At 33.1% G+C, this 20,672-nt stretch overlaps 1 protein-coding gene across 2 annotated transcripts in view; it reads left to right on the top strand.

The window, feature by feature from the left end:
• The window catches only part of TOP2B (DNA topoisomerase II beta), a 59,832-nt gene that overhangs the window by 14,733 nt on the left and 24,427 nt on the right, over nucleotides 1–20,672 (top strand). The window contains exons 2-18 of one of the 2 annotated variants that reach the window (XM_044252568.1): nucleotides 472–627; nucleotides 1,705–1,795; nucleotides 3,134–3,197; nucleotides 7,030–7,175; nucleotides 8,050–8,147; nucleotides 9,497–9,709; nucleotides 12,474–12,647; nucleotides 14,288–14,389; nucleotides 14,479–14,616; nucleotides 15,963–16,101; nucleotides 16,430–16,587; nucleotides 16,862–16,987; nucleotides 17,911–18,021; nucleotides 18,103–18,208; nucleotides 19,503–19,612; nucleotides 19,969–20,061; nucleotides 20,153–20,267. In XM_044252568.1, coding sequence (XP_044108503.1) covers nucleotides 472–627; nucleotides 1,705–1,795; nucleotides 3,134–3,197; nucleotides 7,030–7,175; nucleotides 8,050–8,147; nucleotides 9,497–9,709; nucleotides 12,474–12,647; nucleotides 14,288–14,389; nucleotides 14,479–14,616; nucleotides 15,963–16,101; nucleotides 16,430–16,587; nucleotides 16,862–16,987; nucleotides 17,911–18,021; nucleotides 18,103–18,208; nucleotides 19,503–19,612; nucleotides 19,969–20,061; nucleotides 20,153–20,267 — 2,140 coding nt within the window. Of the gene's footprint in view, nucleotides 1–456; nucleotides 628–1,704; nucleotides 1,796–3,133; nucleotides 3,198–7,029; nucleotides 7,176–8,049; nucleotides 8,148–9,496; nucleotides 9,710–12,473; nucleotides 12,648–14,287; nucleotides 14,390–14,478; nucleotides 14,617–15,962; nucleotides 16,102–16,429; nucleotides 16,588–16,861; nucleotides 16,988–17,910; nucleotides 18,022–18,102; nucleotides 18,209–19,502; nucleotides 19,613–19,968; nucleotides 20,062–20,152; nucleotides 20,268–20,672 lie in introns of both variants that reach the window. The other variant, XM_044252567.1, reaches the window with a different exon arrangement.

Genomic DNA, 20,672 nt, shown 5'->3' with positions numbered 1-20,672 from the left:
TTGCTTTTGCCTATTCTAGAAAATAATCTAGAGTGGCTTAATGGCAGAAAACTGGTATGTAGAATATTTGTAGACTCCTGTAGGTAACCAGGTTCAGTTATTATGAACCTATATATAGCCTGAACAGAACTCCTATTCCTTGGAAAGTTTTGAGGACTATAACAATTAACTTGATAACTTACAGAATTGGGAAATGTTTATATTTCTGGATTGAATAGATGTAGGCATTACTAGCTATTCTGGTGGCTTTGTATACCTTAGTCAAAACTGCAGTTTTACACTGTGCTATAAAAAAAAAACTGGCTGTCATAAATAGACCTGTGTTCTCTTTAAGACTTAAAAATCAACCTGAGAGATAAGTTTGTCATTAAAAAGAAAACCTATGGCATGTGTCCATATACATTTTAGCTTACCCCTTGGTAGGTTATTTAAATTTGATTTTTTGGTTAATTTTAGACTCTTTTTGATCAGAACAATGCCTCAAAAAAGGAAGAGTCAGAAACCGCAAACAAAAATGATTCTTCAAAGAAGTTGTCTGTTGAGAGAGTGTATCAGAAAAAGACACAGCTTGAACATATTCTCCTTCGTCCTGATACGTATATTGGGTCAGTGGAACCATTGACACAGGTAATTGTTAAATTTTGAGATTAGGAGATGTGTATTTGTATTACTTTATAATAATTTTTTTGTAATTGTATGCTTTGTAAGTACCTGATTTCATGTTTCCGTGCTCATAAGCAAAGTGGGGAGAGAACTCTAAGAGGTAGAAATGTCTTCATTTTCTACTAAAGACAAAAAAACTAGGTTGATATAAACTATGAGAGGTAAGAAGGATAGAGTAAAATGGTAGTATGTGAGCTTTTAAAAGTACCTATGTTTATGCTGTGGTTTGCTTCAAATTCTAGAATGTGTACATACACACTAATGACTAGTGCTTACTGTGGACTTGGCTTGCACATATTATCTTGTTTGATTCTAACAATTTTAAACAGTAGGTACCGTTATCCCCCTTTTATAGATGAGGAAACTGAAGTTTAAATGAATTTAAATAACTTGCCCAGATCCCTCAACTAGTAAGAGCTGGGGTTGAAAGCTAGCTCTCTGGGTCCCGAGTCATGCTGTGTTCATATTATTTTACTCTGTGCTCTTTACAGAAAAGTATAAAGCATGAAGTAAAAGTGTAAAGTAAATACAAGATTTTTTTTTCTTTTATTTAAATATTGTTTCTAACAATTCTTGGTGCCTTGTATTAATAAGCTGACTTTATAAATAAGAATACAAACTCAATACAAAATGAATAATTTCTCCATTTGAAGTTATTTTTTAAAGATTTTATTTATTTATTTATTTGACAGAGAGAGTGAGATACATAAGCACGCAGAACAGCAGAGGGAAAGGGAGAAGCAGACTCCCCACTGACCAGGGAGCCTGATGCAGGGCTTGATCGTAGGACCCTGGGGTCATGACCTTAGCCGAAGGCAGTTGCTTAACCAACTGAGCCACCCAGGTGCCCCTCAGTTTGAAGTTAATTAAATTGAATATGCATTTAGTGAGGTTTAGTGCTACTGAAGTAATATGTTTTTCTACTTTGAAGATCTAAGTGTTTACAGAGGGAATGACAGATGTGGGCTTATTACTATGTAAAACTGATGTTAAACGCTTTCTTTACCCCATAAGACATTTTGAATTTTTCTTATAATGCAGCTAATGTGGGTATATGATGAAGATGTAGGAATGAATTGCAGAGAGGTTACCTTTGTGCCAGGTTTATACAAGATCTTTGATGAAATTTTGGGTGAGTACTTGACTAAGATTTAACTCCTCTGTGCCTTTTGGGGTGTGTGTGTGTGTGTGTGTGTGTGTGAAGCTAGACTTACAGTATAAATTTTAAAGGCATATCTCTGGCTTCTATGCTGAATATAAATGTTCTTCAGAAAATTTTGTACTCTAGTATTTTCACATCTGTACACATCATATCTTTGCATTTATCTGTAAAATGACTGTATTGTATTTGATCAGTAATCCACAGTTGGTTTGTAATCTTGTATGTGTAGTCATTTGAAGATTTTATGCATACCAGGATCTGGGGGGCATGTTAAAAATGGAGATTACAGTGCCTGATCCTTGCAGATTTGGTAAGTTTGCTGTGAGACATGTGAAATTGTGTTTTTCACCAACAAATCAGGAATTTCTCTTGGGCAGCCAAGTTTAACCACCATTCTTCTGAATGATCTCTGTTTTCTCCAAATCACATGATAAATGAAATCATAATTAAGTGTGGATACTTAATTGATTCCTAGGGAATGCTTGCACTTTGGAAATAGTTTTAGCTAAGCACTTTCTAGAGTCTCTGGGCTCTGTCACCACCATATCCATGCCACTTGATGTTTCCTAGACAGCTGGGTTGTGTGGATCTCTTGGGGCTAGTTCTGGTCGCTCTTTGGGGGAAGGGCATGGAGTAAAAACTAGTTATTTGTATTTTATACTTTCCACTTTTGCTTCGCAGCTATCCACTTGATTTTACTTTTATGTCACATAGTGTTTACCAGGAACATATATTTTCTATGATTGAAGTTGAATTTGATAGCTAGCTTGTGTAAAATTTGTGTAGTCATGTGTCTAACCACAGTAGTGGTTAATGTATGCAAATACATTATCAGTTATAGAGCATAGGTTTTAGAATTTTGATTTCCAAGGATGCTGAAGACTTTGTCTTTCTAATTTAAAAATAACTGATTTTAGCTCAACCTGCATATAAAACCATGAGTTTTTTGAAGGAGATCAAGAGAAAATAGTTGTTTCCAAGACAAAATATAATTAAACTCAATTTTTTTCTTTTAGATCTAACCTGGATTCGGGGGTTGTAACCTATAGATGTTTTTTATTTTTATATATCACAAAATCTGCCCTTCCCCTACCCCCGATTTATAGTAGAAGACAACAGTAATTTAGTGTGATATCAAATTTAATATATTATTTAAAAAATAAAGTTTTTATTAGAAGTTAGTAGCAATAATTTCAGTAACTATTACCATATATAAATGTTTATATTAACTAGGAGTATACATACAGTGTCATATTTATTCATATAGCTTTATATATTTTATTAATCATCAAAATATTTAATTCGTAGTTAATGCAGCTGACAATAAACAGAGGGACAAGAATATGACTTGTATTAAAGTTTCTATTGATCCGTAAGTATATTTCAAGTTTAATTTTTTTATGCTAAGTTGTTTTATTCTAATAGTTCTCAAATACTCCTCAAATGAATGCTGTATACAATTAGTACTCCTGAAGTTTCCCTGTTGCCTGAGATTTTGTTATTTTTGCCTCTTTTAGCCAGAATATACTATACTTTTATAGTTCTTCTATCATTCATGATCTTTTACTCCAAAGTACTTCCTTATGGGAACACTTGGAAACCCATTTTTCTCCCTCTTTGATGCTGCGGTTATTGTTGCAGGTGATTATAGTAGTCATTCATTCTTTCCTTCTTGCCCTTGCTTTGAGAGTCAAGACTCAGTGCTATTGCTAGTACTAGTCCAGTTATATTATAGGTTAAATTTATTTGTTATGACCAGTATTTGGGCTTTCCCATTATTTGTAATATCATTTGTAAATTGTGAACTGCTGGTATTATAGAGTACATACCAGGCGTTAGCTAATTAGATCTCACTGTGGTGATTTGTTTTGTAGAACTGAAGGGGAGTGAAAATAATACCATTTTAACTTAGAAATATTACTGTTACATTGACCCTGTTTCCAACAGCATGGCTTTTGTAAAATATTACATTACATTTATGTTTTATTAATAATTTAGAATTATATCAAGAATTTTCTCTAATATGAAAATTTAACTAACTCAGGTATAGTCTTACTGTCAACTAATCTAGTTTTAGATGGTTTGGTTAAGATTATTATATATGAAAATATAACATTTGGTTATACCATGAAGTTAGCGGTATATTAAAATGTGAAAAGCACATTAACCAGAGTTTTAATAGCCCTTTTAATTTCAGAATGCTTGTTTACTTAGTTAAAACTCTTAAATCTGTAGCTTTAAAAAATAGTATACACTCATACTGAAATACGTATACAGATATATTTTTATTTTTTTTAAGTAGGATTATATACTTTTTCTATTTTTTTTTTTTTTTTAAGATTTTATTTATTTATTTGACAGACAGAGATCACAAGTAGGTAGAGAGGCAGGCAGAGAGAACAGAGGAAGCAGGCTCCCTGCTGAGCAGAGAGCCCGATGTGGGGCTCGATCCCAGGACCCTGGGATCATGACCTGAGCTGAAGGCAGAGGCTTAACCCACTGAGCCACCCAGGCGCCCCGACTTTTTCTATTTTTATTTGATATATTGTGGACAGCCTTTGTTATTAACTTATATAGATCTACTTAAATCTTTTTAACTATTACTAATTATTTTATTATGTTGATATAACATAATTTAACCTCTTAACATTTAATGATTCTTAGATATTTAGGTTGTTTTCCAGGTTTCTTTTTAGCTTTAAATATTTCAAAACTTTATTTGTAGCTTATTCAAACACAGTATATTTTTTCTTAGTATTTTTGTGAAGATTATTGATGAAACAAAGGATATAGTTGTAGAGCTCTGAATCATTGTTCAGAACTTATTAAATGCCAGATTTGGGAATTGATATAGATTGAATTTTTCAATAGAGAGAGGTGACTTTTATAGGAAGTTCAAATTTCATACTCATATAGACTTATTGTATGTAGGAGATGTCAAACCTTATTTTTTTAAAACTGTGATAAAGATAATGAATTTACAAAATACCTATCTTAATTATAGTACCATATATGATATGCTAAATTGGATGAAAAAAAATTTAAAGGTTTACTTACAAATGTATTGACTTTGTATCATTTTGAGATGTTTAAGATGTGTAATTTTCCATTCATTGTCTTTCTTTATTTCCTTCAGAATTCTTCTCTATTAATATTATGCCTGGGAAGTCTAAAAAAGTAGTGTAGTATCTGGCCCTTGTTTCTAGGGTCCATTGTCTTTAAGAGGCACAAGTGGAACTATAGTAGGCAATTTGAAACTGTTATATATTTAAACATTCAGCTGTGTATTCTGTAGAGCTTGTTTACTCACCGGAGAGATAATCTAATCTCCTGAGGTACTCAATCAATTTTTTTTTTTTTTTTGCTAGTCTTGGTATATCATGAGAGTGGCTGGGTAAAAGGTTTAATGGAGAACTGAAGTCATAAACTGGCTCTCAAAGTTAGGGTTAAATTTTGGCTAAACAAAGAGTAAAAAGACGTTAAAGTAAGGAAAGACCAGTAAACAAAAAAAATGGAAGAACTGGGAATGAACCTTCAGGACAAGTAACAAACTGATTTGAAGGAAAAACAGGATACATGTTGCCAAATAGTGGGAATTAAATTTGACTCTAATTAAGGATCTGGATAATGGGCTGTGAACATGCCATAGGGGAGTTTTTAGCTTGATTTATAATATTTAAGGTGATAGTAGTCTAGACTTGTATATTGGCATTTAGAATGAAGAAAGGACTGAATACTGATAATAAATGAATCTCAGGACAAACTAGTCGTGATGACTAAAGACTAGAGAATGATCAGGAGATCTGAATTTTAAAATGCTTTAAAAATTTGAATCTAGGACATTTGAAGAGTTAAACCTATGTTGGACGATAAGGGAAAGAAAAGTTGGTGGCTAATTAGAGAAGGAAGATGATGTGCTAAAAGTTATTTGTTAGTTAGCTTCCTTTCTTCCTTCCTGTTTAATTTGATTTAATTAATTGATTTCCCCCTGGGTATATGGTTTTAATTTTGGCTTTTATAACAAATTTTTTAGTTGTGTAACTACTTCTAATACCTCTTCAGAGAGTAAGATATATACGTGTGAATGAAACTATATCTAAGAATAATTATGAATCAGATTGTCAGATGGTAGCTTTTTTTTTTTTTTTTAAAGATTTTTATTTAGAAAGATTTATTTGACAGACAGAGATCACAAGTAGGCAGAGAGGCAGGCGGGGTTGCGGGGGTGGGGGAAATCATGCTCCCTGCTGAGCAGAGAGCCCCCATGTAGGGCTCAATCCCAGGACCCCAGGACCATGACCTGAGCCGAAGGCAGAGGCTTTAACCCACTGAGCCACACAGGCGCCCCCAAATGGTAGCTTTATAAGCTAATTCTTAGTGTTGGTTATGAAGCTGTGTTTCTTTGTAGATTTGGCTTTTATCATTCCAATTTTAGTATATGTGCTGCCGAAGCGAGCACTGTAGATTTGGCTTTTAAATGGGTAAAGGGATTATAGTGTATACTACTCAAAATGATAGGGTAGGCAAAATTTTCTATCAGGACTACTGCCTATGTCAAGTTGCTATTAGCCATAAGAGCCCCTACTGCATACCATTCAGGGCTTAAATGGATGGTTTTGTGATAAGGAAACCTAAAAAACCTAAAATAGGTAAAATCTAGATATTTTAAAACCATTAAAATTAGTTGATGACCATGATTTCCACAATGCAAGCAGCCCTGTATAATATTCAGGGTGAGAATGGAATACATTTCCTGCTATTTGTCCTTTTCCATACGTACTGCAGTAACAGTTAGGAAATGAAAATGGCAATGGCTCCTGGCTCTGCAGACCTTGTGGTTCATAGGTGGTATACTGGTAGAATGAAGCAGGAAGATCTTGGCTAATATATATGAAAAGAAGACAACCTGGAGCTGACTTCTTATAGCTTTCACTATTTTTGGGGGGAGGTAGGGAAGAGTTTCTTTTCCTGAGAAATTTTTCAGTATTACCTGTAGGACTTAGTGGCCCTACTTTAAGTTATGACTTGGGTAGAGATGTGTGTCCTCAGCAAGTATTTTCTTGAAAGATGAGTGTCTTTCAATTAGTAATGGCTAGAGTTTTGCTTATAATTACTCAGGTTTGTTCTGGATTACTTTACTTTTTATGGAAATTCATATACCTTTAAGCCATGTTAAGCTCTAAACTCTGCTTGTTTATTTACAGTGAATCAAATATTATAAGCATTTGGAATAATGGGAAAGGTATTCCAGTAGTGGAACACAAAGTAGAGAAAGTTTATGTTCCTGCGTTAATTTTTGGACAGCTTTTAACATCCAGTAACTATGATGATGATGAGAAAAAAGTAACAGGTAAAGTCTAAACAGCTGATCAGAATTTTTGTTGAATTTTTTTTATACTTCCAACTAAAAATTTATTCCTATATAAAATATTACAGAAAAGGAAACCTGTGTAGCTTTACTGTGAGAAAATTCTTTTCAGAATTAATATCTTATAAAAGACTATCACATGTAAGTATTATCTTGATTATAGTCTGACAGGCATTTTAAAAATTAATTCATAGTATTTATGCTACATATGCTACAACTTCTGGAACTCTAATCTGGCTGATAGTTTGAGTTTTGAATTAGAGTACTGATGAAAGTCAGATATATGATTCCTATATATGTGAACTTCTTATTGCATAAGAAAACCGTGTCTTTTGGTATCAATTAAATTACTTCTAAACTGTTTTACGAGGGTCAAGATCGCAAATCTAGGTTTTGTAAATAGAGTTGAAGTGCTTTGATCGTAACCAAATGTTTTCCTACTTATTTCCATTGCTCAAGAGTAGGTTGATGGTTTTCATTTTCAAAACCAAAACTTTAGGAAGTGATGTAGATTAAATTTTTATAATAGAGAAGTAACTTTGATAGAAAACTCAGATTTCATGTTTGCATAGATTTACTTGATGATAGGAGATTGCAAGCTTAATTTTTTTTGAAATTATGATGAAGTTGATGAATCTACAAAATACATGTTAGTTATATTATTTTATATGCTAAATCTTAATTGTATTTTACTTTAAATGAAAAAAATCTCAATATACTCTGAAATATTCAGTTGGTGATTGTTAAAATAATGCAGTACAATTATTTTGCTACAGACCTGTCCCATGGTAGGTAAGTTGAACAAAGTTCCTAAAATCCTTTTCATTAAATCTTTCAAATTTGATTGTTTTTACAGGTGGTCGCAATGGTTATGGTGCAAAACTTTGTAATATTTTCAGTACAAAGTTTACAGTAGAAACTGCTTGCAAAGAATACAAACACAGTTTTAAGCAGGTATGATAGAAATTCTGATTGTGTGTGTGTGTGTGTGTGTGTGTGTGTGTGTGTGAGATGTTGTATTGTTTTGCTAAGATGATAGAACCTTAGGTAAATGGCAGTGATGCCTATATCATTTTTTGTATTTAAAGCATTAAGCATGTCAGAATAAAGACTTCAGAATGCCTGAAGGTTTTATATAAATCTTTCTCCTGTTCCTTGAAAATGAAGAGCTTTATTACACTTTTTCTTTACCTAGTTAAGCATTACTGATAATGCCTTGAACCTTACAGACTTACTGAATTGTATCCACTTAGCATATTTGAAAAATTCCTCATTGATTCATCAAATTCATATTACAAAATTCTGTTTTATTTTACTCTGGTAGAATTTTGAAAAGAGTTTGAAACGAGTTTGAAAAGCTAAAGTAATTTGGTCAGGGAAAGCATCATTCTTACTTCTGTAAAATTTTAAATGGTCATGTTGAAGAGTTTGAAAGTTATTTTACTAATAGTGTATAAAGTCGTGCAGTTCATTTTGCTTATTTTCAAATTAGGTTTTTTTTTTTTTTAAAGATTTTATTTATTTATTTGATAGAGAGAGATCACAAGTAGGCAGAGAGGCAGGCAGAGAGAGAGAGAGGAGGAAGCAGGCTCCCTGCCGAGCAGAGAGCCCGATGCGGGACTCCATCCCAGGACCCTGAGATCATGACCTGAGCCGAAGGCAGCGGCTTAACCCACTGAGCCACCCAGGCGCCCTCAAATTAGGTTCTTATAATAGTGTTCCCCTCTCCCCTTATCTGTGGTTTTGCTTTCCATGGTTTTAGTTAACCCGCGGTCAACCGCGGTTCAGAAGCAAATGATCCTCCTTCTGACATATCGTTGGAAGGTCAGTAGTAGCCTAATGCTGTGTCACAATGCCTACATCATTCACCTCACTTCATCTGGTATTGTAGGCATTTTATCATCTCACATCATCCAAGAAGATTGACTCCAGTACATTAAGATATTTTGAGAGGGAGAAAGACCACATTCCTATAACTTTTATTAAAGTATAATTGTTCTATTATTAATCTCTTATTGTGCCTGATTTATAAATTAAGCTTTATCATAGGTGTGTTTGGAAAAAACATAATATATATAGGGTTTGGTACTATCCATGGTTTCTGGTCTTGGAACATAGATAAGGAGGGACTACTGTAGTAGTTTTTAAATTTGTTCATCTCTAATATCAGTTTCCGGGATTGGTTTGTTGTGAAGCTGGAAACTGGATATAAATGGTAAATGACCGTATTTCGTGAACTGCGTCTTTATGTATTATAAAATATAGAAGCATATAAAAATATTTGAGTATTTTTTCTTTTAAAGACATGGATGAATAACATGATGAAGACTTCTGAAGCCAAAATTAAACATTTTGATGGTGAAGATTACACATGCATAACATTCCAACCTGATCTGTCTAAATTTAAGATGGAAAAACTTGACAAGGATATTGTGGCCCTTATGACCAGAAGAGCTTATGATTTGGCTGGTTCATGCAAGGGGGTCAAGGTCATGTTTAATGGAAAGAAATTGCCTGTAAGTGTCTTCTAAAATAGTAAATGCTTTATTATTTTCTGGGAAGCTTACAGTTAAATCTAACTGCTAAGCAGTCAGTTATCTTGTAGAACCATTAAAAATACAACACAGGATTCTATTTTACTTTCATTTATAACATTTCCTGTATTCCTAATTTCTTGGCATAAATCTGAGTTTCTGATCTTAACCATGTATCTTCTGCCTGGAAATTTTTAATTTCTTGTAGTTAGGTCTGGCAATATGTTCCCTCAGTCTGTTTGTGAGAGTATTTTCCTTCACTTTCAAGAGATACAGAGATATATAGAATTATGGGTTTACAGTATTGTTTCTTTTAATGTCATCCAGTTGTCTTCTTGTTTGCATGGTTTGTGCTATAGTTCCTAACCTCTTTCCTCTTTTGGTAAGGTGTTTATTTTTCCCTTTGGGTACTTCGAAGGTTTTATCTCTTTCTTCTTCTTCTTTTTTTTTTTTTTTTTGTTTGTTTTGAGAATGGTATGCTTAGGTGTTTTTATGGGAGTTTTGTTTTGTTTTTTAACGTGTATTTTTTTCATTCCATTTTCTGAGCTTCTTGGATCTGTTGTTTGGTATCTGTCATTAATTTTGAAAAAATTTGGGCATTATTTCTCAAACAGTTCTTTGCTGTTCTTTCCTTCTGGTATTCCAGTTATGTATTTGTATATAGTTTGGTATTGTCCTAAGCTCCTGGATGTTTTTCTCTGCCTTATTTCCACTATTTTCTCTTTGTGTTTCAGTTTAATTTCTGTTGCCCTATTTTTAAGTTCACTAATTTTTTTTCTTTAATATGTCATGTCTGTTGATGAGTCTGCCCATGGTATTCTTCGTATGTTCTACTGTGTCTTTGATTTCTAGCATTTCCGTTTGATTCTTATACAACTTCAACAGAGAAATGGAAGCTATATTGTCTACTTTCTCCATTAGAGCCTTTAACATATTAATCATAGTTATTTTAAATGCCTTATCTGATAGTTAAAACATCTGTGACATATCTGAGTCAGGTTCAGATGATTGCTTTGTCTTTTCAGTCTGTTTTTTCTGCCTTTTGGCATGCCAAGCTTTTGTTGGCAGTTAGCCACATTGTATAGGATAGTAGATATGGAGTAAATAGGCTTTGGTATCAGGATTTATGTTTAATCTGTACAGAAAATGGCTGTGTTTGCAGTTAATTGTTTTTGCAGTTAGCTAGCATTGATGTTTGTTATTGATATGGGCACCAGAAACTTAAAATTCTTCCTTGTTTTTTGGGCTTTGCCTTGGAGCTGCCCCTCAGGGAAGGTCTGTCTCTGCAGCCCTACCCTCTGAAACCCACTGTTACTATTGGAGGCCTGTTAAAATGGTAGTAGGTTATAGGATACTTCTGTCTGATTGAGATTCAAGACTTTGGAGTACATACTGGCCCTGTGTCTCAGGGTTTTGGCCTTCACAAGTGTTTCTGCCTTTCCTCTAGAGATAGAGATTTTTCTCTGCCTTTTATTTTCTTCCCCTAACTGCAGCATGTATTCTCATTTAGCACTATTCTCATTTAGTATTAAGGCTCCCTGCTCCTTAAAATAAACTTTTTTTTTTCACCTTAAATGAGATGGGAGTGGGATGTGGTAGGGCTGGAATTATTTTATTCCAGATATAGTGATATTTTACCTGTACTCTTTAGTGATATTTTACCTGTACTCTGTATTCTTCCCCCTGCAAATTAAAGTTTTTGTTTTGTTTGCTTTTTGTTTTTGTTTTATTTTTGTAGTTGGGATGGGTAAGGGAGATGAGTCTGGGTGGAATTCCCAGTAGCTGCTATTTTTCTCATCCCCCAACCAGCAGCACCATGGTGGGGAGCTTTTTCTAGATTTTCCCTGACCTTCCCTGTGAGAAACTGCTGGAGTTTCTGGAGAAAAAGCCTGTAAGTTGAGGATCCCCTTATGATGACAGTCCTCAAGTGCTTCACACACCCATACTGTCCATATTTGTCTTTTTTTTTTTTTTTAAAGATTTTATTTATTTATTTGACAGAGAGAGATCACAGGTAGGCAGAGAGGCAGGCAGAGAGAGGGAGGAAGCAGGCTCCCTGCTGAGCAGAAAGCCCGATGCGGGACTCGATCCCAGGACCCTGAGATCATGACCTGAGCCGAAGGCCGCGGCTTAACCCACTGAGCCACCCAGGTGCCCTCCATATTTGTCTTAAAGCAAGTTGTCGAAATTTCTGGTTTAATGTTCCTTTTGGCTTATATGACATTAGGCAGCTTCTGCCTCACCTAAGCAAATTGGGTTAGTGTTCTGTGTCTCTCTACAGATAGCTGTTTCTCTTAAGACTATGAATTCAGGTTTCTTGACTGTTCTTTTCAAGAACAGCTTGCTGTCTGACCAGCTGTTTTCTTGAAGGGCAGAAGCTTGCATTCTCTCTTTCTTTCTTTCTCTCTCTCTCTCTCTTTCTTCTTTAAACCTTCTATATGTCTGAACTCAAAGTAGATATCTACTTTGTCGTTTGAAAACTTAAACTTTTGGAAGAGTTTATAATAATTCACCTGTCCAGCTTTTACTCCATACTCTCTCTTTATCAGGTACATACAGAAATGAAATCTTTTTTTAAAGGGTAGGGATCAAGGAATAGAATGGTGGAAGTCATGAAGGTTTGGAGCTGAGAAATAAGAGCTGTTGTGAGTGAGGGAAGATTAAAGTGTAAGAGTACCTGATGGCATATACCTAGTTGAGCTGCCAGTATAAGATTGTTTATTGGTTTTGGTTTTCAAATTAATAGGTAAATGGATTTCGCAGTTATGTAGATCTTTATGTGAAAGACAAGTTGGATGAAACTGGAGTGGCCCTGAAAGTGATTCATGAACTTGCAAATGAAAGATGGGATGTTTGTCTCACACTGAGTGAAAAGGGATTCCAGCAAATCAGCTTTGTAAATAGTATTGCAACAACAAAAGTAAGTGTGCTAATTCTTTGTTACCATGTCAGCGATAGAACAATGCTTCATTAAAAACAAAATAAGAAACAGTACCCAAACCCCCCAGATCTGCTTTTGTGAAATAAAAATTGGCTTATGAAAATGAAAGCTTATTTTTATGAAAATAACTGTCTTATAATTTATATAAACATCCATTGAGCATTGAGTTTATATTAGTGTTTATAGTTGAATACATTTATATTTTATGAATTTAGAATGTTAACACATTCTTTAGTCTGCTCTGAGTTTAGAGTGTAAAATAAAAAATAATGGAGTCTGTTTTGGGGTCAGATTGTGGTACGTGTGTTACATGCTATTCTAAGAAGTTTGAACACTGTTCTGTAGGCTTTTGGATCGTGAATCCAATTGAATTGGATCGAATTGAATGAAATTTTTCTTGTCTAAATTTGCATTTGCCCATTGATCATAATAAAGTCATAGACAATATAAGCATTATTCTAGAATAATCTAAAGCAGTGATTTGATAATTTGTCACTCTTGTTCAAGTTTTAACTTATTCTTTTTAATACTCAGTGTTTTTTATAATCTAGCATCACTTTCTCAAGTCAACAAATTTTGCATCAGTTATGATTGCATTTGGTTATATGTAATACAAACCCAATATAGAGTAGCATAAAGAGGTAAAGGTTTTATTTTTTCTTCTTATAACTGGGGACTGGGAGTAATTAGTCTTAGTTTGGTACTATGACTCTACAGTATCATTAGACACCAGCAGGCTCTTCCTGGCTTTCTTTTCTGCCATCCTTAGCATGTGGCTTTCATTCTTATGCCTTTAAGATACCTGCTGGCTTCTCTATGCCTCAATTTCAAGTTCTAGGGAGAGAGAAAGAGGCTGGGCAAATGTGTATATCAACTAAATCACTCCCTTTTTCATCAGGAATAGAGTAGTTTTCCTGGAAATCTCATCCAGTGTACCCCACTAACATCTCTGGCTAGAACTGAGTCAAGTGGCTATCTCTAGCTGCAAGAGAGTCTAAATTGGTTAATATGTTCAACTGGGCATGTTGCCAGATAAAAAATAAGTTTAGGTTTTTTAATAAAGGGAGGAATGGACATTGGATGGCCAACTGGCAATGGCTGCCACATTCCCGAAGTATAAATCTTGTGTCTGCCAGTATTTGTTTTCACTTTCATGTTTTTTTTTAAATTTGATTGTTTTTACTTTGTGTATAGTTTTATACAGTTAGCTAATTGGCTCTAGAGCCAAAAAGACCTTATTTTTTCATTTATATTTTTATTTATTTATTTGTTTGATTGACAGAGTGAGAGAGGGAATACAAGCAAGGGGAAGAGGGAGAAGCAGGCTCCCTGCTGAGTAGGGAGCCCAATGTGGGACTTAGTCCTGGGCCCTGGGATAATGACCTGATCCTAAGGCAGATAAGCTTAAGGACTGAGCTATCCAGATGCCCCAACTCCTTATTTTCTATATCCTAACTCTGCAATTTGAGATTCATGTTATGCTTCTGCATAATTGGGTTAATAGTACTGACTCCACAAAGTTATGAAGATTAAGTGCTTATTCAGGGAAAAAAAAAAAGAAGTATTTTGCTACCCTAATTATAGAAGATTTTATATTCTATTTTTTTGTTCCTCTTTAGGGTGGACGTCATGTAGATTATGTAGTAGATCAAGTTGTTGGTAAACTGATTGAAGTAGTTAAGAAAAAGAACAAAGCCGGTGTATCAGTAAAACCATTTCAAGTAAGTGGTGCTTTACATATTCTGTTGAATTATTAAATGATATCAGTTCTGATAGTAACCTTTTTTTTGGGGGGGTATGTTTTCAACAGGTAAAAAACCATATATGGGTTTTTATTAACTGCCTTATCGAAAATCCAACTTTTGATTCTCAAACTAAGGAAAACATGACTCTGCAACCCAAAAGTTTTGGGTCCAAATGCCAACTGTCAGAAAAATTTTTTAAAGCAGTGAGTAAAATTTTTATTACTTCTTAGTGTTGGTTTTGAGAATTAAGTAGTTTTCTTGATTTATTTATTCTCTTTGTGATTAGTTTCTCTTAAATGCTGTTTTAACCTTTCTGAAATGAGGTGAGAGTACAAATAAAGAATCTTAGGTTTATAACTGAGCTTTTCAGTTGTTAATAATTTTTGATAATCTGTTGTATATAAGCAAGATTTACTTTACTTCCCTAGTTTGACAGTACCATCAGTAAACCTGTATTAAGTAAGCATATGTAAAGTGCCTTTAAATATATTTGCACTGGGAATCTAAAGATGAATAAATCATGGCTCCTTCTCTTTGGAAGTTTATATTTTGGTGGAGGAATGTTGTATAATTGCCATAGAAAGAACTTATTTATCACATTCTGGTATTGTAAATTCAAAGATATGCTCTTAAAAACAAAAGTTGTTTTTCAGGTTCTAGCTTAAAGCCTTTAGAGATAGTACTTATGATGCATCTAATGATGAATTTTGAATACAAAGGACCCTACATTCATGCTTTTGCAAATTTTTGCCCTCATAGCATTCATGATGAAGTGATTTGGTTTTAGATTTTATACTTTTTCGTTTTGAGTGGATTAAGTTTAAATTTGGCAACATAGTCCACCTCTTTTTATATCTCAAATGTTTCAGAGGACTATTTCTTATGCCTAAAATCAAACTACCCAGGATAATGAAAAAGAAATAGCTCCAACTTGGAGATTCTTCACTCTTCTTTTTGGGTTAACATCTTGTCACACATGGACTCACTGCATGGTGACACACAATATATAATGTTGAAAACCTCATTACCAAACTTTTTAAAAGAATAAAGGTGATAAATAAGTTATTGAATTTATCCTAATGTTTCCTCTCACATTAGTAGTTTTTGTCATAGCAAATTCAAGATTTGTGTTTTTGAGGAATATAAGAAATGTCAGTGTCTAGAATTGCACAAGTAGTGAATTCATGGGTGGATCAGTTTTTACCATGTTAGTTTTTAACAAAATTAATATGTAACAAAAGCTATGTATATTTTTCATGGGGTTTATTATAATAGAGTTTTTTCATATTTTGGTAAGTTGCCCTTTATTCATCTGTTTATATTTTTGTGCAATAGGTTGTTGGGTATAACTGCCTGAGTTAGCTTTACTGTAGTTAGAGTAAAATTTACTAGCATATATTATTATTATCATCATCACCATTAGTGTTTTACTATATGAACACTGTGTTTCACCATATAAACATAGTGTTTCACAGATTCCAAGTATTATATTTTAGCAAGGTGTATGAACTTCCAGCTTGTTTGTATATCATTATCCTTTAATTTTTAGGCTTCTAACTGTGGCATTGTAGAAAGTATTCTGAATTGGGTGAAATTTAAGGCCCAGACTCAGCTGAACAAGAAGTGTTCATCAGTAAAGTATAGTAAAATCAAAGGTATTCCCAAACTGGATGATGCTAATGATGCTGGTAAGATTCGGATTTTCTTTTAAGATTTAGATTTAAGTTTTTACTTATCTAGTCATAGAAATATTCATTTTTCACATGTAGTTAGACTGTACAATTTTATGTTCAGAGTATAAATTTCCTTCATTAAAATTGCCACATGCACCACATATTGCCAATTTTCAGGGGATAGAAATTCAGTAAATTTTACTTAATGATTAAACTATGCTGAAAAATTTACTCTTATAGTCTTTTACTGTCATTATTGTGATTATTAATTTTTCTGGCTTCATTTTTCTCATTGGTAAAATTGAGGAATTTGGAATATGTGTCATTTTTTAATATCTCTCAGGTGGCAAACATTCCCTGGAGTGTACACTGATACTAACCGAGGGAGACTCTGCCAAATCATTGGCTGTGTCTGGATTAGGTGTGATTGGGCGAGACAGATATGGAGTCTTTCCACTGAGGGGAAAAATTCTTAACGTACGGGAAGCTTCTCATAAACAGGTATCTCTCTCTCTTTCATATCTCCACACACATATGACATTGTAATACTTTATTGAAATTGTTGAACTTTTAGAAGTAAATTCTGACTCACTTTTTATATATTTCAACACTTTTTTAAACAAAAGATTTTATTTTTAAGTGCTTTCTACACCTAATGCAGGGCTTGAATTTACCACCCTGAGATCAATAGTTGACATAGTCTGCTGAACTGACTGAGCCAGTCAGGCACCTCTCAACACTGAACATACTTTAAATTATTTTTCTTTTTGCACAGATCATGGAAAATGCAGAAATAAACAATATTATCAAAATAGTTGGTCTTCAGTACAAGAAAAGTTATGATGATGCAGAATCTCTGAAAACTTTACGCTATGGGAAGATTATGATTATGACTGATCAGGTTGGTTTAAAGGTTGCCACTTACCTTTTTCAGAGTGCCCTTTTGATATTTGTTTCATGAGACTTGCTGCAAGAAAGTAAAAGGGAAAATAATTGTATATCAAAGGCGGGTAGTAGAAAACATTCAATGGCAGTGTTTGTGTGAGACACATTTTACATTATCTAACATATTGGGCAGCCATCTTTTTGGTTATTTTAAAAATGTTTTTAAATGCAATAAATATGAGAAGAGTAGAATGCACGGTAGTATTAATGGGGTTGAAGCCTATGTATAAGTTGAAAGGAAATGGTGAAACTTATAAGCAACAAAGACTAATCGGTAGGATGATGGATGATGTTTGTATATGATGGCATAATTTGGGGTGTGCAAAAACTAGGACTTAAGTAGTAAAATGGCAGTAATTAGGAAAGAACTGGAAAACCAAAAAGGAAGAATTTCACATGCATCCAACATGTCTCATGTACTCTAATTAAAAGCATTTGTAGAGAAAATCTTTCACTGAAAAAGTTTCTAGGTAGTTTTAAGCAGAAATGAAGCAGTTTTTATATCAAGATAAGACTTGTGAATACCTATACTCCACAGATTACTCCTTCCCTTGTTCAGTGAAGTGCCATTATAATCATGTTTTATGTATTCACATCCTTAAATCATTCTTTTAGTGAAATCAACATAAAACATATAGGGACAGTGTATTTTGTAATGATGGGAAGATTTAGATTATCACTAGCTATATTCATTATTTGAATTTTAAGAAAAAATTCTTTACAAACCAGTAAAGATTATCCTTTAGATAAACATAGTAAAATGCAGTTTCAAAATTTGAGTGGAATTTGCCTGTGTTACATTCATCCATTTAAAAATTTGGTTATAAATAATTATGTTTCATAAAATTATTATAGCACTCTTTACTAACATTTATTTAGGATCAAGATGGTTCTCACATAAAAGGTCTGCTTATTAATTTCATCCATCACAATTGGCCATCACTTTTGAAGCATGGTTTTCTTGAAGAGTTCATTACTCCTATTGTAAAGGTACTATTTACATTAATATATTTTTGTACTGTTGTCTTAAAGAATAGCAGAGAATTAAATTTTTTTTTTTTTTTTATTAAGGCTAGCAAAAATAAACAGGAACTTTCCTTCTATAGTATTCCTGAATTTGATGAGTGGAAAAAACATATAGAAAACCAGAAAGCCTGGAAAATAAAATACTACAAAGGTTTGTATTTTAAAATATTTAAATTTTGTGAAGTTACCACTGACATAATATATTTTTGAGATCATTATAAAATATTTTGAAAGTTTGTTTTAAACTGCAAAAATAGCTATGGCTGATTTTTAAAGAATTTATAAAAATTTTATAGAAGTAGAGAAAGTGGTATGATGGGTTTCCCATGCGCTCTAATAATCACCATTTCACTGCCAATCCTGTTGATCAGTACTCTTCTCATATCCTCCCCATTAATTTGAAATAACTTCTAGATTTTATATAATTTTCATTATACTTTAGTATGTATTTTTAAGAGAATGTTTAAAAAAAGTTCATAATTTCATTATCATACCTTTCTTTAATAACCTTAATTATTTAGTCAGTGTTAAAATTCTCCTGATTATAATAAAAATGTTTTGTTTTGAGTCTGGATCCATCAAGGTCCACACATTGCATTTGACTTGATAAATCTATTAAATCTTAATATTTTGTTCTCTTTTCATAGTTTTTCCTTGCAATTTATTTGTTCAAAAACTTGGATTGATTGTCCTGTACAATTTTCCACATTCTGGATTTTGCTGATTATCCCTGGCATTTCATTAAGTATATAGTATGTTCCTCTGCCTCTTATTTTCTGTTAACTAGTAGTTAAATTGGAGGCTTGAGACAGATTTGGATTAGATTTATGTGGCATAAACATTTAACAGGTGTTATTGTATATTTACCTCAGGAGGCATGTAATGTCTGGTTTTTCTTTTTCTATTAAAATTGATCCCTTGGTACAGGTGTTGCCAGCTTGATCTATCAGCTTTTCAACTAATGGTTTTAAACAGCCATTAATGTTCATAATACATATAAATTTTTTCAGCTTTTTCGAAGAACTGACTAACTTATACATATCTAAGTTTGTACAATGATTATTTGATATATGTGTATGTTGTAAACTGATTACCACAATCAAGTTAATCAACATATCCATCACCTCACATGGTTAATTTTTTATGTGGATAGAGGGATCATTTAAGATCTCTTTCAGCAATTTTCAAGTATATAATATAGAATTATTAATTGTAGGCCACATGCTATACATTAACTCCCCAGAACTTATTCACCTTATAACTGAAAGTTTGTACTCTTTGATTGACATTTCCTATTCTCCCCCTCACCCCAGCTCCATAACTGGCAGCTACCATTTTACTCTTCTTATGAGTTCAAATTTTTAGATTCTACATGTAAGTGAGCTCATACAGTATTTGTTGTTCTCCGTCTGGATTTTTTCAATTTTGTTTTTAAACTTGTGCAGGGTTGGGTACCAGTACAGCTAAAGAAGCAAAGGAATATTTTGCTGATATGGAAAGGCACCGCATCTTATTTAGATATGCTGGTCCTGAAGACGATGCTGCCATTACCTTGGTAATGAAGTTAATTAAAGATATTTTTTCCTGATATCCATCCCCATTTCTGCCATACATTTCTTTCTAGTGTGTTTTTTCTAGAAATTTCTTTTGAACTCTAATGCCCAAACTAGTTAGTCTTAGCATTTCTTCACTCCAGTCTCACACACAGATTATGCTCTGCTTTTGAAGTTCCTTAATTGAAAGATCTGTTCAAGTATATTTTTGACAAAAGCCTGTTGGGAATAAAACTCAGTTTCTGAGAAATTAGTTATTTGCCTTTATACATTTTAATTGTATGATGAAATTAATTTAGGTTTTTTTTGAAATTCATTTAATTTTTAATGTGTGAAATTATTACCTGGAATCTTTCAGGCATTCAGTAAAAAGAAGATTGATGACAGAAAAGAATGGTTAACAAATTTTATGGAAGACCGGAGACAGCGTAGGTTACATGGCTTACCAGAGGTTAGTCATATTGAGTGGTGGTCTGGGGGAAGAAAGAGACTAAAATTCATGCAGGAATAATGACAGTGTTGCTATATAACTTTTCTCTTAGCAATTTTTGTATGGTACAGCAACAAAGCATTTGACTTACAATGATTTCATCAACAAGGAATTGATTCTCTTCTCAAATTCAGACAATGAAAGATCTATACCATCTCTTGTTGATGGTAAGTAGCTTTTGTTTTAAAAATCTTTCTCACTTTTGTATGTAGTTATTGAGTATATTTTAATTCCACATACTCTAAGGCATTCTTGTAGTAAAATTTAAAATTCTGAATTTGTTTTTTTGAGATCTTTTGGTAGGACTGAAATCCTTTATATTCCTTAATTTGAATCTCTTCAACTCTTTTTAAGCTTTTCAGGAAAATTAACCTTAGAGCCAATTTTTAAAGATTTTGCCCCAGGCTAATTGCAGACTTTTTAAAATAAAAAATAAAATGGGATTTTTATAAGTTCTATAATTTCTATAACTATAAAATAGTTATCCAAGACTAAATTTTAAAAACACATTTATACCTTAGTACCCAAAATGTAACTTATCGAACTTGCTAAAAAAATACTTAGAAACCTGG

The sequence above is a fragment of the Neovison vison genome, chromosome 6 (genome assembly GCF_020171115.1).
Source record: "Neovison vison isolate M4711 chromosome 6, ASM_NN_V1, whole genome shotgun sequence".
Classification (NCBI taxonomy): domain Eukaryota; kingdom Metazoa; phylum Chordata; class Mammalia; order Carnivora; family Mustelidae; genus Neogale; species Neogale vison.
Note: the sequence above shows the minus strand (reverse complement) of the source record. Positions and strands in the feature narration are given on the sequence as shown.